The 13,694-nt window shown below is 40.6% G+C and overlaps 2 protein-coding genes across 6 annotated transcripts in view; both read left to right on the top strand.

Annotated features, from left to right (window-relative positions):
* The window catches only part of LOC100695726 (estrogen-related receptor gamma), a 33,047-nt gene extending 29,213 nt beyond the window's left edge, over positions 1 to 3,834 (top strand). For all 5 annotated transcript variants that reach the window (XM_025899165.1, XM_003440788.5, XM_005449602.4 and 2 more), the window contains exons 7-8: positions 1,568 to 1,837; positions 1,945 to 3,834. In XM_025899165.1, the coding sequence (XP_025754950.1) occupies positions 1,568 to 1,837; positions 1,945 to 2,189 (515 nt within the window). In that variant the 3' untranslated portion in view covers positions 2,190 to 3,834. The remainder of the gene's footprint in view (positions 1 to 1,567; positions 1,838 to 1,944) is intronic.
* A 4,987-nt stretch (positions 3,835 to 8,821) lies between these two features.
* On the top strand, positions 8,822 to 12,555 carry si:ch211-57i17.5 (usherin). The gene is made up of 6 exons (XM_025899166.1): positions 8,822 to 9,101; positions 9,740 to 9,903; positions 10,084 to 10,188; positions 11,120 to 11,191; positions 11,276 to 11,449; positions 11,706 to 12,555. The coding sequence occupies exons 2-6, from the start codon at positions 9,847 to 9,849 to the stop codon at positions 11,793 to 11,795; spliced, it is 498 nt and encodes a 165-aa protein (XP_025754951.1). The 5' UTR covers positions 8,822 to 9,101; positions 9,740 to 9,846; the 3' UTR covers positions 11,796 to 12,555.
* Positions 12,556 to 13,694: the final 1,139 nt, after the last annotated feature.

Genomic DNA, 13,694 nt, shown 5'->3' with positions numbered 1-13,694 from the left:
GTCCTACAGAGAGTAATTAGATTCACCACCTATTTGCTCCCTGTGTCCTTTGTAATGCCCTTTGCTGTGTGGCCTTCCCTTGTGTAAAATCATTCTGTTGTATGCAAATTCTCTATCATGGCTTATATTAATAAACATGGATAACCCGGTTTATGCTAGGACTTTATAACTAAGAGACAACGATAAACGAGGTGTTAGCTTTGTCTAATAACAATATAACAATGTGTCATCGCCATACAGTGATGTATAATAGGCATGGAGCTCTAAAGACATGAGAAGAAGCATTTGGTGTTTATCATTGCAGGTGGTTTATTATGTATTAATTGAATTAGTTTAATGAAATAAGAACCCACTTGAAAACACTGCAAGAACTCCCATAAGTAGCCTAATCCCACTGTAGCCTATTAAAGTCCTTTTGCGCGTCAAGGCTCAGAACAGGACACAGGAAAGAATTGTCTTTGACAGTAAGAACCACACGGTGAACTTTATGTTAAATAGATGTTGTGTTTTGAGCTCTACAATACAAGCCACATTTACCCCTTCATGCACACATTCATACAGGGATTTAATCTATGCAAGCTTTATTTATCATGTGGACACATACTCACACTGTTGATGCATCAGCAATTTGGTGTTTAGTATTATTCCCAAGCACTCTTCAACACAAGGACTGGTGGAGCTGGACTTTCAACCAGTGACCCGCTTTACCCTCTAAGCCAAAGCGATTCAAGTCAGTGTTATCAGATTCAAGTCACGTTTTCATAAAACTGGTTTCATTAAAGTCAGAAATTTTGTTATGGACGAGATCTGTGCATTCAGGATAGACAATGATCTGCAATTTCTGTATTTAGGGCTGGGATTTAAGATGTTTGAGTTAAGAGATCTGTCACATGTTGCACAATGCGGAAAGTCAAAATTGAAATAGTGGTTTAAGGTTGAGTAATAAAAGGAAATTGTGAACTACTCCAGTAGCCGCCCTTCCAAAAAACTTGAGGACAAGGTCAAAGGAAGGATGGATCAGGCTAAACGTTCAAAATTCTGGATCCTGTACTTCAATTCAATTTTCAGTTTTCTTTATATAGCGCCAAATCACAACAACAGTCACTTCGAGTCGCTTTATAGTGTAAGGTAAAGACCCAAGAGTAATAGAGAGAAAACCTCAACAATCAAATGACGCCCTATGGTGAAGCACTTACAATGGGAGGGAAAAATCCCTTTTTTAGGAAGAAACTTCCAGCAGAACCAGGCTCGGGGAGGGGCAGCCATCTGCTATGACCAGTTGGGGTTGAGGGTAGAGAGACAGGACTGAACTTCCCATTGCACAGCCTAATAGCATCTTCCATTAGACCCTCTCTGTCTGTTAAATACCCTCCTCATTCAAGCTTAACGCTCAGTTTATGAAGGAGGTTCATTTTTGAGGTTTTTCTGTCACAAGTCTCAATTTCCATCCAAAGAAGTTATTTTCACAGACTTTGGAAAGTTCCTTGTCTTGTACAGGCCTTGTAAGACTAACCATGACATGTAAGCTGACATGTGGGAAATCTTTCTTTATTCTCTCTCCTTTCAGGCTTCCCCTCGCTCTCTCTGGCGGACCAGATGAGTCTGCTGCAGAGCGGCTGGATGGAGATTTTGATTCTTCGAGTGGTGTTTCGCTCGCTGGCCTTGGAGGACAAGCTTGTGTATGCTGAGGATTACATCATGGATGAGGAGCAGTCAAAGCTAGCTGGCCTGCTTGACCTCAACAATGCTATCTTGCAGCTGGTGAAGAAATACAAAGCCATGGGGCTAGAGAAGGAGGAGTTTGTGGTACTCAAAGCTATTGCACTTGCTAACTCAGGTATGAAGCTTCCTATTATGAAGATTGAATTTGTGCATTTCTTTTTACAGTAAAACCTTTCAATTTCTTGACATACCTTAAAATCTTACTTTCATCTCTCCTAATAGACTCGATGCATATTGAGGACTCAGAGGCAGTGCAGAGGCTCCAGGATGTCCTTCACGGAGCCCTGCAGGACTACGAGACCATCCACCACCCAGAGGATCCTCGGCGAGCGGGCAAAATGATCATGACCCTTCCACTTCTCCGTCAGACAGCTGCTCGTGCCATCCAGCACTTCTGCAGCATCAAGCAGGACGGACGTGTGCCTATGCACAAACTCTTCCTCGAACTTCTAGAGGCTAAAGCCTGACCTGAACGCAGACAGCCATTCGCTTCGTCCTGCAGGGGTTAGCATGTGAGGAAGTGAAGGATAACGGGTAATCGTGGGGTTTCACGCCATGTTTTTTTGTCCACATCAGTTCGCATTTGACAGTAAAGTCTCAAATTTGCAAGTGGCAGGAACGTTTTTTTTGAAGCCACACCCTTCCTTCTACCAATGAAATATTAAATTAAAGCGGAAAAGAAAGCTGTAAAACTGGCAAGCTGTGTCTCAGTGACAAGGCCGTTGTCGTCTTTGCCGTTCGTGACACCGAATTAAGCGTGCTGACCCGCTTCAAAGGATGAAGACAAATGGACAGGTGGCGTTAAAAGCAGAAGAGTCGCCTTCTAGAGATATCTACGGTTACATGCCAAACTTAGAGCTTCTTTTCTCAAAAGACCACATGATACTTGAAAATCCTTGTGGATTACTTTATTCATCTTGAAGCCTGTAAAATATGCATTCTAGTGCATTTAGAGAACCTACTATGACTTGGGTTTTGTTTGTCCTTTTTGTATAGAAAAGGTATACATGTCCTAGGAGGTACTAGAGTAAGTCTTGCCAAAGAGTAGAGACTCATATTATTGAATAATACCAGCAAATATCCACAGTAATATGATGTGGCCTGTAAGGCATTCACATAAACCTTCATCCCTGCTCTGTGGTTTATTGCAAAAATATCTTATATATATATAAATAATCACTACTTTCATACATCAGTGACTAAAGTGAAGCAATTAAACGATCAGCACCTAATACAACAACAACTGATATCTGGAGTTTAGAGAAAATTTCAGGGAAAGAGTATATCATGATGCAACTGAAGTGATATTTATTTAGAAAGTGGCTCTGCTCTTTTGTTATTTTTCTTTTACTCAATGTGGCATTAATGAGCAATTGCAGTGGATAATGATTTTTTTTTAAAGATTTTTAAATGATATCATTGTAAGATAATTTTTTACCAGCTTCTCTGCTACAGCACTAATACCAATACCATATCATCAAAAATGAAAGACAACGTGATTAAACGTGGAGTCTGTACTTGAAGATCATAATGTCGTAGAGCTGTGTAGACCCATAGATATAACTTTAACTATGTAAAAAATACAAAAATTAAAATAAATAATGGCTGCCATACTGTATAATCTGGATTAGGGAGGCGCTCGATGTCTTTTCTATGATAGAAGTCTGTGTAGGATCAAATTTGTGCACTACTTTTCCTTTTAGCCATAAAGTCTGGGGAAACTGGTGATGGCGCTCTGTTAATCTGTTAGCGTGTTTTGTGTGAAGAGTCGTTTTTCTGTCTTTGTTTTCTGCACCTATTAAATGAAGGGATTAAACTCGGGAAGGAACCTCAGTACACGGAATTAAAATGTCCAGGTCTTGCTCTTTATTTAACTCAAGGTACTGTGACACTATAATGTGCTTTTTTTTGTGATGAGAAAAACAGATGTAGCAGCAGAATGGCGGTTTAAATGTATGTCGTATATGACTTGCTGTATATACATCACGTCTTATGCCAACAGATAATGTCTAAAGATGCAATTAAGCTTTGTCTGGATGAGCTGTACTGTGCTATTTCATTCTCAGGTGGATTTTTTTGGGCAATAAAGATGATCCCCTTAATGCAAAAGCTCATATTATCCGTGTGTCCCCTTCTTCCTCGGTAAAGCGAAGAGGGGTTTGAAACAAATTCATTAAGAGCTGGTAAGTGGGTGCGGTCTATTCCGTGCAGTCTGACAATGGACTGTCATTTTCAAGCTGGGCCCATTATGGCACATTTAGGCCATCTGAGCCCAGTTGGAAGGAGATTTATAATTAACAGCCATAATGTAATGAAGTCTAACAGTGGCCCCAGAGAGTGCTGGTCATCAGCTGCCTGTTGAGACTCATAGAAGTAGAGGCATTTGACTCACTTCATCATACTGTGATCCTTACAAAACAAACTCATTATTATTATTTTTTTGTAACAGTGTTTCACTTTCCATTATTTAGCATTTAATACAGCAGGAAAAATAAGGTTAGGCTAGATTTACAGTGTAGTCTATTAGATTCACCTTGCAAAGTATGTCTATTAGGTGTGTGACCGCCAAATCCACAGCTGCACAACTGATATACACTCACTGGCCACTTATTTAGACACAGCTGTTCTATGGCCCGTTAACACAAATATCTAGTCAAGTCAATGCATTTAGGCATGCAGACTTGGTCAAGGCGATCTGCTGAAGTTCAAACCAGCACCCGGAAGTGGAAGAAAGGTGATTTAAGCGACTTTGGGTGGAGAAAATATCCAGTGAGTGGCAGTTCTCTGTGAGAAAATGTCTTACTGAGGTGAGAGGAAAATATCCAGACTGCTTTGAGTTGATAGGAGGGCAGCAGTAGCTAAAACAACCAGCTGTTACAACCAAAGTATGCAGAAGAGCATCTCTCAATGCATGAAGTAAATGGGCTACAGCGGCAGAAGCCTACAACGGGTGCTCCAAGTCACACTGGCTCACAGAGTAGCAGAAAATGTTTGCCTGATCTGATGAATCTAAGTTTGTTGAATGAGAATTTGGTGTTAACAACATGAAACCATGGATCTATCCTACTGTTTATCACCATTTCAGGCTGCTGGTGGTGTAATGGTGTGGGGAATATTTTCTTGGAACACTTTGGGGCCCTTTGACAATCATTTAAATACCACAGCTTACCTAAATATTGTTCTTGATCATGTCCATTTCTTTATGACCACAGTGTGCACATCTTTAGATGACTGCTTTGCATGTCTTTGTCTCTGTCTGTCTCCCCTCACCCCCCAACCGGTCTCAACAGATGGCTGCCCGCTCGTCCCTGAGCTTGTTTCTGCCTGAGGTTTCTTCCTTTTAAAAGGGAGTTTTTCCTTCTCATTGTCACCAAGGCACTCGCCCCATAGAAGGTCATGTGATTGTTTGGGTTTTCTTGGTTTTCTTTGTACTATTGTAGGGGTTTTAGCTTACAATATAAACCACCTTGACGCAACTGTTGTTTAGTGTTGTTGTTTGGTGCTGTTTCGTTGAACTGAATTGCTTCCAGGAGGATAAGTCATGTCACAAAGATCAAATCATTACAGCCACCCAATCTCAATCCAGTAGAGCAACTTTGGGATGTGGTAGAGAGGTAAATTCACATCATGGAGCAGCTGACAAATCTGCAGCAGCTGTGCGTTGCTATTGTGTCAATAATGACCAAAATCTCTGACAGGTTTCCAGTAACTTGATGAATCTGTGCCTCGAGGAACTGAAACTGAGAAAGTCCAACCAGACACCAAGAAGTGTTACCTAACAAAGTGTCCAGTGAGTGCAAATATTACATCAGAATTCCAGTAACATGATAAGAAGGAGAGGCGACGAGGAAACGAGCGAGGAGGAGGCAACGCTAAACCTGAGGAATAAAGATGGATGAATTGTGAGAAAGACAAATCAGAATCCAAGTGAAGCCATTTGTCCTTTACCCCTCCCTGTCTGTCAGCAGAAGCCAAATAATCTCCTCATTTATCTGGGGTTAAAACTCACAGCGCGCACAGAGGGATTTGCAACAAGCTGGAGATTTTTCACACCATCAGCCGTCAGTAAGTGAGTTAGTGATCTTGAGTGATATATCCCTGTATGTCCCTCTTCTTAAATGAGTTAGTATGTGTCTAGTGGCCGTGTCGCCAAGACGTGCTGGTGATGGATGAGGCTCTAAGGAGATGGGCTGTAAAAAAAGGCTGATTCTGGCACTCAAGGGTGAGATCACTTCCTCAATAAAAAAGCATTGTCCCGAATCATCACAGCAAGGTATGAATGCTGATTAGGGTATTAGGCGAAAGAGAGCTCCTCTGTAAAAATAAATCAAATGAGCTGCGAGTTAATGCAGAGGGTCCCTCTGATACAGAGCTATGGTGTCTACAACCGGGGCCCAATGGCTTCAGATACAAAGACAGCAGTAAATAATGAGTAATTATTCCAAGTCCCTCATTGTTGGATTACAGGCAATGTCTTACACTCAACTAACCCTGCAAGGGCTCCTCTTAATAGTTGCTCTGTAATGGCCGCAGGGAAGCATCGTTTTTAAGGCGTTATTGTCCAACAACGAGCTAAAGACAAAATTAGTTTCTGTGTCCTCGTAATAAAATGACAGAATAATCCAAAGGTCATTGAAAGAGCTGTATTTTTAATGGATGTTGGAACTGTTCCGAGATAAATGGTAAAACTGACGTAAAACAAAGATTTCGTGATACAACTGATACATACTGGGAGAAGTGGTGGTAAGTTTTTCTTCAAATGCTCTTAGTGTGAAAAAAAGATTATTGACGCACTGCTTTTAGCTAACTGATCGGTCACTGGACTGTGACGAGTTCCTTCCTGCGCTGTCACATAATCATCATCTATCTAGACATTTCCCTTCTTTAGTAGATGAAGTGAAAGCAGATGGTAGTTGTGGCAGACTGTGCACAGATCATTCTGAGGACTTTAACAAGTAGGTAGGAAAACAGATGACACTGATACCTGCATCAATGCATACATCCAGGATACAGCGGGGGACCATTTTTCGTGTGGAATTTCTGAGGAGGAAGAAGAAAATAAGACCACAGAGTTCAAATCATTCCGGTCTTCCACCAAAGTGGCTCAAGCTTAAAGATTTCATGCAATCCTCTGGAAAACTGTTAGTAAAGTTACTGCTTTAGCTCTTTACTGTCAATCACCCCATCACCTCCACCAAAGCAGACTGAACAACTGAAAAGTTGAAGGTCACTTTAAGACTTTGTGCACCAGTTTCTTCAGCACACAAATTGAAGGGTTTAGTTGATCTTTAATATCATTGTTGTTTTTTTTAAATAATGAGCATACATGTGACGGAATATGCAGCTGTTCCAAATCTCACTGCAGTGCAATAAAAAACTGTGACTGGGTGTGAGGTAGGTTCACTCAGGAAAGGACAAAGCCAGTAGCAGCTGCCTAGTGCCATCGTGTGGTCATACAGGATATTGCACAGGTCAGTAAGTTCATGTTATTGTCAGAAATATTTGGAGCTCATATTACAAGGTTTTTTCTTCATAAAAAATATTTTAGCTTTCACCCAAAAATGGTTATAAGTATATCCATTTACCCATACTCTTCCACATATCCGGTCCAGGGATGCAGTTGGGCTGGACAGGTCGCAAATCTGTTGCAGGACTAACACATTCATGCCTACAGCCCATTTAAAATCAGCAGTTAACCTTACATACATGTCTTTCAACTGCGCCAGCAATAACATGATGATGCATAAAATTCAGTTAAACAGTGTAACTGAAACTCATGCTGGCCAAAGGCCCCTTATGAGCAAGACAGTGTGTTATCCTTTAAATCAGTCACCGACAAAAGTTGCTTCCTTTTGAGTGATCGGAGTAGCATTAGTGGAGTAAAGGGCATACGATAAAACAGAAGTTACCACATTACAGTTTTATCTTTAGATGGGTTTCTTTTTAGTCACTATTATTTAGCAATAAAGAAAAAGTGAGTTTTCCACCCAAAATTTAAAGAGAAACTCCAAATGTAAGATGACCGATTTCACTTGAAAATAAACTAAGCAAATATTATGTACAATTTCCTCTTGATGCACACAAATGACCAAGTTAAACTCATACTGGTTCCTTTTTTGAAGCACAGATAAAATAAAAAGGTATTATTAACATGCTAACTGTGCATGCTTAGTGGGAGTATTAAGGGCACTCAGAGCGCACAACTCCCCCCAAAGGGCAGGGCCTACAATAAAACTTTGATATTTTTATTACAATATCATGATGTCAGCCTGTTTTTATTAACAAAAACAAACAAGAATTAGCTGAAATCTTTGGATTCTATAAGTTGTAACACTTGCTTACAAAAACATTATGGTGTCATTGTGATGTCTTAGTGCATCATCCTGAGACAATTAAAAGTGTTGTACAGCTCTCTCCGTGGCCTTTCATATGATATACAGGATGCTAAGGTCACGCTTAAATGCTTAGCCAACCTAGGCACCCATGTCCCCCAAGACCTAGTATGTTGTTGTGAAATTAAAAGAAAATCCATAAAAAGTTTTAGGTAACATAAAGTTTTTACTGATTTTCACACTAATTTGGATGTGATGTTGATCTTTCACCTAAAGTAATTCGGTTGGAGCTGTTACTGATATCTACCATCTCACAATATTTGAACTTGATAGGTTGAAAACTGTGGATGCCAAACTGCTAACAAACAGGCAGAAAGACAAACAACTGGAGCAGATTACATATTTGGATTATAGAAATTCTTGTGTCTTATACTATATTGTGTTCATACTCCATATCCGCATACTAGCTCTTCTGTTGGAGCTAGTCTGGTTTTTGTTTCTTATTAAAAAGATATATTTTCAAAGTGCAACTATTAGCTTTTAGTGTAGCTTAGCTTAGTTTAGGTTGTATAACTATTCCATCTGGCATCATTTGATATGAGTGTCCATACTTACAGACAGGCTGTATAAGAAATGACTCACACTATCAGTACACTGGAGGATCACAGGGGTGATATGCTAATATGCCTCTTCAGGTGAGCTGAAACCAGACACCTGGCTGTTACCATGGCACCGCTGGGGGGTTGATCGGAGGTGGAGAAGGACTCATATGCAGCTTTTTTCAAGGCTTCTTGAGCTATGATACTAGGCGTTTTGTCTTCCTCCTGCTGTCTGGGAATAATTTGTAACAAGACATGGCTGCAATATTGAGTGTTGAGTCCTGAAGGGAGCCAGTCAGCAAATAAAAGTATCAGATGTAAAATACCGATGGGTGGAGAGTGGTGATCCTAAACGCCTGGCAGGTCTTTGCCCTTCTGATCGATGTGTCACACAGCGAGGGGCTGTCAGCACCCCCCGCCACAGGCCGAACAACGGACATCAGCACCGGTGAGTCCCACTTCTCCCACACAGCAACTTTTTCCACCGACCCCTTCATCATTTTTCACCTGCTGTCAGTTTGCAGTGAGTGTCTGCAACATCTTGGGCAGAAATAGGCTGGTACTGAATGTCGGAACATGCTGGAAAACTGCATGAAATATTGCTCATGTTATGCTCATTATACAGCACCTTTTTGCCTTCAGGGGCCTACCTGCAGTATATGCTCTTTAATCCACCAATATCCACTGCCAGTCATGGTCTCTGTTAAAGTATAAATGGAATGAAAGTGTGGTGTTTGCTGCTTTCTCTGAAGGTTAGAAACTAGGCCAAGCAAGCCAGAGTGTCTCCAGTTACAGCGTTATCTCTTCCTCGGCAAGCATCTGATCATCTTTCTTTCTCTAAGTGTTGATTTGTGACATGCAATCTAAACCCTACAGGATTAACTTGCATGACCCTACAAGTCATAACTGTGCATACTACGCTTTTACTTTATCTGAGAATCTTTCATTTTATCATCATTCTTGCTTGTATATTCAGATGATATCTGCAAAATAAAAACTCATGCAACCAGACTAATGAAAACAGAATAGCTTTGTGCAAAATTAATACATAGTGTCTTTATGGTATTTACTGATTTATCATTCCAGATTCACCAAACCCCACTCCTCTTGTAGGAGGAGGAGGGGGAGGTGAGAGGGCAGAGGGAGGCCAAGAGGAGAGGCAAGTTGTCCGGGAACTGTGGTTCATTGTAGTGATGGCAGGCATTGCCCTACTGCTGCTGGCCATCGTGCTAGCTGTTGTGCTTCATAAGGTAAGAAACAGCATCTGTGTTACTGTGTGTGAATGCCGACAGACTGATTGTACTAATTGCTCTTTCCATTATTAATAAAAATGTGCATAAACTGCATCATAGACAACTGGGTCGATCATTTCAACCATTAGAAAGCAGCCTAAACCAAACTTTCCATTCCCGCTCTTCATCATGGCCTAGGCCCTGAACAAACCCCCATTCAGCAGAGAGAGACCTCCATTGGTGGCCCTGCCCATGCAGAAGAGGAGTCCCATGGCTATCTACCCACCCAGCAACTCTATGTTGGTGAGGGAAGATTTACTCTGGTTTCTTTTTGTCTTATCGCTTATTCAACATTTCACTTACAATTTGTAAGTGAAACTGTACGTCTCTCGGTAACCATTGGTTACTGACTGCAGCTAGCTAGCTGTGTTTGACTTATTCACCAGGGGTCACCAGGCACCGAATATTTATATATTATGAATGACACTCATGACTTTTCTGATTAGACTTTTTGCCAGGACAACTGTATATACTACTATACTACACTATAGTGTGATATACTATATATTTTATGCTATAGTATATTATATTGTTTATTTTCTATACCAGCGGTCCCCAACCTTTTTGCGCCATGGACCAGCTTATGTCCGACAATATTTTCATGGGCCGGCCTTTAAGGCGTCGTCGATAAATACAACAAAATAAAACCAGTACCACTAACAAAAAAAGGAAGATTTATTCAAAACACACGGGAAAAGACCCAGGGAAACTGAGTTAACGATAAAAACGATAAAAAAATAATGATAAAAATGATAAAAACCCTTAAAACCATATGTTTTCACACCCGAGCCTCATCTCGCGGCCCGATATCCAAACAACTCACGGACCGCCCCAGGGATTGGGGACCGTTGGTCTATACTATACTATACAAGAACTGATGGGCAATCAATACTACTATATTTTTCAAGGAAGTATTCCATGCTATCTGAGTTATTACCAGCATACACCACTCAAATTTAATTGATGGGTAACATTTGAGTGTTTTCTTAGTATTTATTCTTAGTAGTTTCGCTGCTTAAATTTATTATTACCAGTTTATTAAAGAGGTTACAATGTATTAAAAAGGTGACTATTTAGCAAATAAGAAAGGATTACTAATATTTGTAGCCCATAAAATACATTTGTTACATTATTCTCAACTGAAAAATTCTCTCATTCACTTTTCCCCCCCTAGTTTGATACTGTGCCTGACACAACAGGCTTCTCCAACAGTGTAACGCTCAAGGGCTTCACCATGAAGATGGAGGTAAAAGCAAATGTCTAATCTACATATACAAATACATTTTTATTCTATATGCAAGTGATATTTAGCACTTTTTCTGTCTACCAGGAAGTGCTGGAAGCTAAATGTGAGCCTGCTGATGAGGATCCTCCACAGGGTGAGTTGGGCATCCTCAGTGTGAACTCCCTGAGGCGCAGCGTCAGCCAGGTGATGGATGGGAAGTCACTCACTGGAGACGATGACGTGTGGGACCCCAACATTTCAGGCCATGACAGTGGGATGGTGAGAGATCCCAAAAACGTATGCTGTGCCTGTTTAAACTGGAAGCACTAAAAGCCTTTTGCTACAGTCACAGCAGAGGAATGTAGTACGCTATATGCTGCTAACCTATGACCTTCTCACTCTGCACATTTTTTACATTTGTCCACAGAACTGTAGGTATTTAAACACTCACAGGAGAGAGACTTGCTTAATAAGGAAAAACATATCACTGGAAATGTGACTGTTTCCTTTAATAATCTCCATTCTTCTTCTACAGTTTATGGATGATGAAGAATTTGTAGATACAATCAAAGGTTTCAGCACTGTGAGGAAGGAGCACACCATGTTCACCGATACTAACCTGTGACCCAGCGGCAGGGACAGCAACATCCTGAACAAGACTCTTAAAATGCTTAAATCCACCCTTTTTTCATGTTCAGCTAAAGCGTCATAGCAGCTGGCTAACAGTTCTCTCAAGATGAGCCACAGCTGCAGTAAAGAGGGGAAAAAAAAAAAGTAAGAGGAGCCCGATGGGATTCACGACAAGAACACTGGAATAACTCTGTGAAGGAAGGAGAAGGGAAATGTTCTGACATTCAAACATTACAAAGCGGAAGGTGGAAGCAGCTGCTTGTGTGGAAGGAAAACTAGGGCGCGTCTGACATCACCACTGGACACACAGAATTTGTGTGTTTTCTCATTTATATCAAAGCTTTCCTGCCATTTTCTGCTGTAAAACCTTTGAAGTCATGCTGTATTCGGATGCTCCGTTAAAAAAATCTCTTATTTAAACCTTGGCATGTTCATTCAGCTTTTTATGTCAGTTTTTCCCATATTTATATATCATAAACATATCTCAAATTTTTTTAATGAACTTTAGCACTTCCAAAGATGAAGTAGAGGAAAAAATATCTGGAGTCATTAAGAGAAGCATTACACTATAAGAAGGTTTTTCCTTCCTGGGTTCATTAGTTACTATTAATTCTTAGGTATTATTAATCTCTGGCTCTCTCCCAGAGTGAGTCTTTTGTTGTGCCTCCCTCCCCTGACCCCCAAACTGGTCATGGCTGATGGCTGCCCCTGGCTGGTTCTACTGGAGATGTCTTTCTGTTAAAGGGGAGTTTTTTTAAGGTGGCCCTGAGTACGGAAGAGGATTAGGGCCACTGGGGTGGGGGAAAAAAAGTGGGCACAATTTTTTTTTCTTCTTTTCCAGAATTCAGGAAAAAAAAAAAAAAGACGTGCCCACTTTTTTTTTTCCAGTGGCCCTAATTCTCTTCCGTACCCTGAGAGGCCAAACGGACTGCAACTTAAGAAAACACCAGCACTAAAAAAAAAATGCTGCAAAAGCACACAAAATACAGTGGAAATAGGAAAAACGACAACAGAAATAGGAAAAAAGAAAACAGAAATAGGAAAAACGAAAACAGAAATAGGAAAAAACAGATTTCCAAAAGCACAAGGGAAGTGTTTCTGGGGAGACAATAAAACGACGGACCAGTTGCAGGAACCCAAAACATTGTAGGTGTGTTTTAATATGATTCATATAATACTGATGACGGATTTTTAGGCTAATAGTTAGGCTAACACACTTACCTCTCATCTTTTCTTTCCTCACAAAACCGATAGATCCTCCACTTCTTTTAAGTGTCTCCCAGCGCAATTCTTATTGCATATTTTGGTTCCTGCAACTGGTCCGTCGGGTTATTGTCTCCCCAGAAACACTTCGCTTGTGCTTTTCGAAATCGGTTTTTTACCTATTTCTGTTTTCTTTTTTTCCTATTTCCGTTGTGTTTTGTGTGCTTTTGCAGCGTTTTTCTTATTGCTGGTGTTTTCTTAAGTTGCAGTCCGTTTGGCCTCTTAGGGCCACCGTAGCTTTTCCTTCCCACTGTCGCCAAGTGCTTGCTCATTGGGTGTCATTTGATTGTAGCGTCTTTACATTGCAATAAAAGCACCTTGAGGCGACCGTTGATATGTTTTAGTGCTAGACTATTTCTTGCAGTTCTGTCACAAACATAAACTCCTGTTTTCTATATTTCATCCTCATACTTGGACATCTTATGTGGATCCATGTTTTTCTTTTATAAATCTTCCCATTAAGTTTGTACTTCCTCCAGATTTTAGACACAGCCGACAGGGAACAATCAAGGTCCTTTGCCAAAATCTATGTTGGATTTCCTTCTTGAATGAACTATATAATTCTAACGGCTCTCTTGTTGGGGCCGTCTTTCCTTTGAGTCAGCAAAGTGCAACAGCTTGGTGAAGTTGC

Source organism: Oreochromis niloticus, linkage group LG15 (assembly GCF_001858045.2).
Source record: "Oreochromis niloticus isolate F11D_XX linkage group LG15, O_niloticus_UMD_NMBU, whole genome shotgun sequence".
In the NCBI taxonomy this organism is placed as follows: domain Eukaryota; kingdom Metazoa; phylum Chordata; class Actinopteri; order Cichliformes; family Cichlidae; genus Oreochromis; species Oreochromis niloticus.
Note: the sequence above shows the minus strand (reverse complement) of the source record. Positions and strands in the feature narration are given on the sequence as shown.

Excerpts from the sequence above, each read along its gene's own strand:
- si:ch211-57i17.5 (XM_025899166.1), top strand. The coding sequence starts at position 9,847 with ATGGCAGGCATTGCCCTACTGCTGCTGGCCATCGTGCTAGCTGTTGTG. Across the intron at positions 10,189-11,119 it reads CACCCAGCAACTCTATGTTG|TTTGATACTGTGCCTGACAC; the intron begins GTGAGGGAAGAT and ends TTCCCCCCCTAG. Across the intron at positions 11,192-11,275 it reads GCTTCACCATGAAGATGGAG|GAAGTGCTGGAAGCTAAATG; the intron begins GTAAAAGCAAAT and ends TCTGTCTACCAG.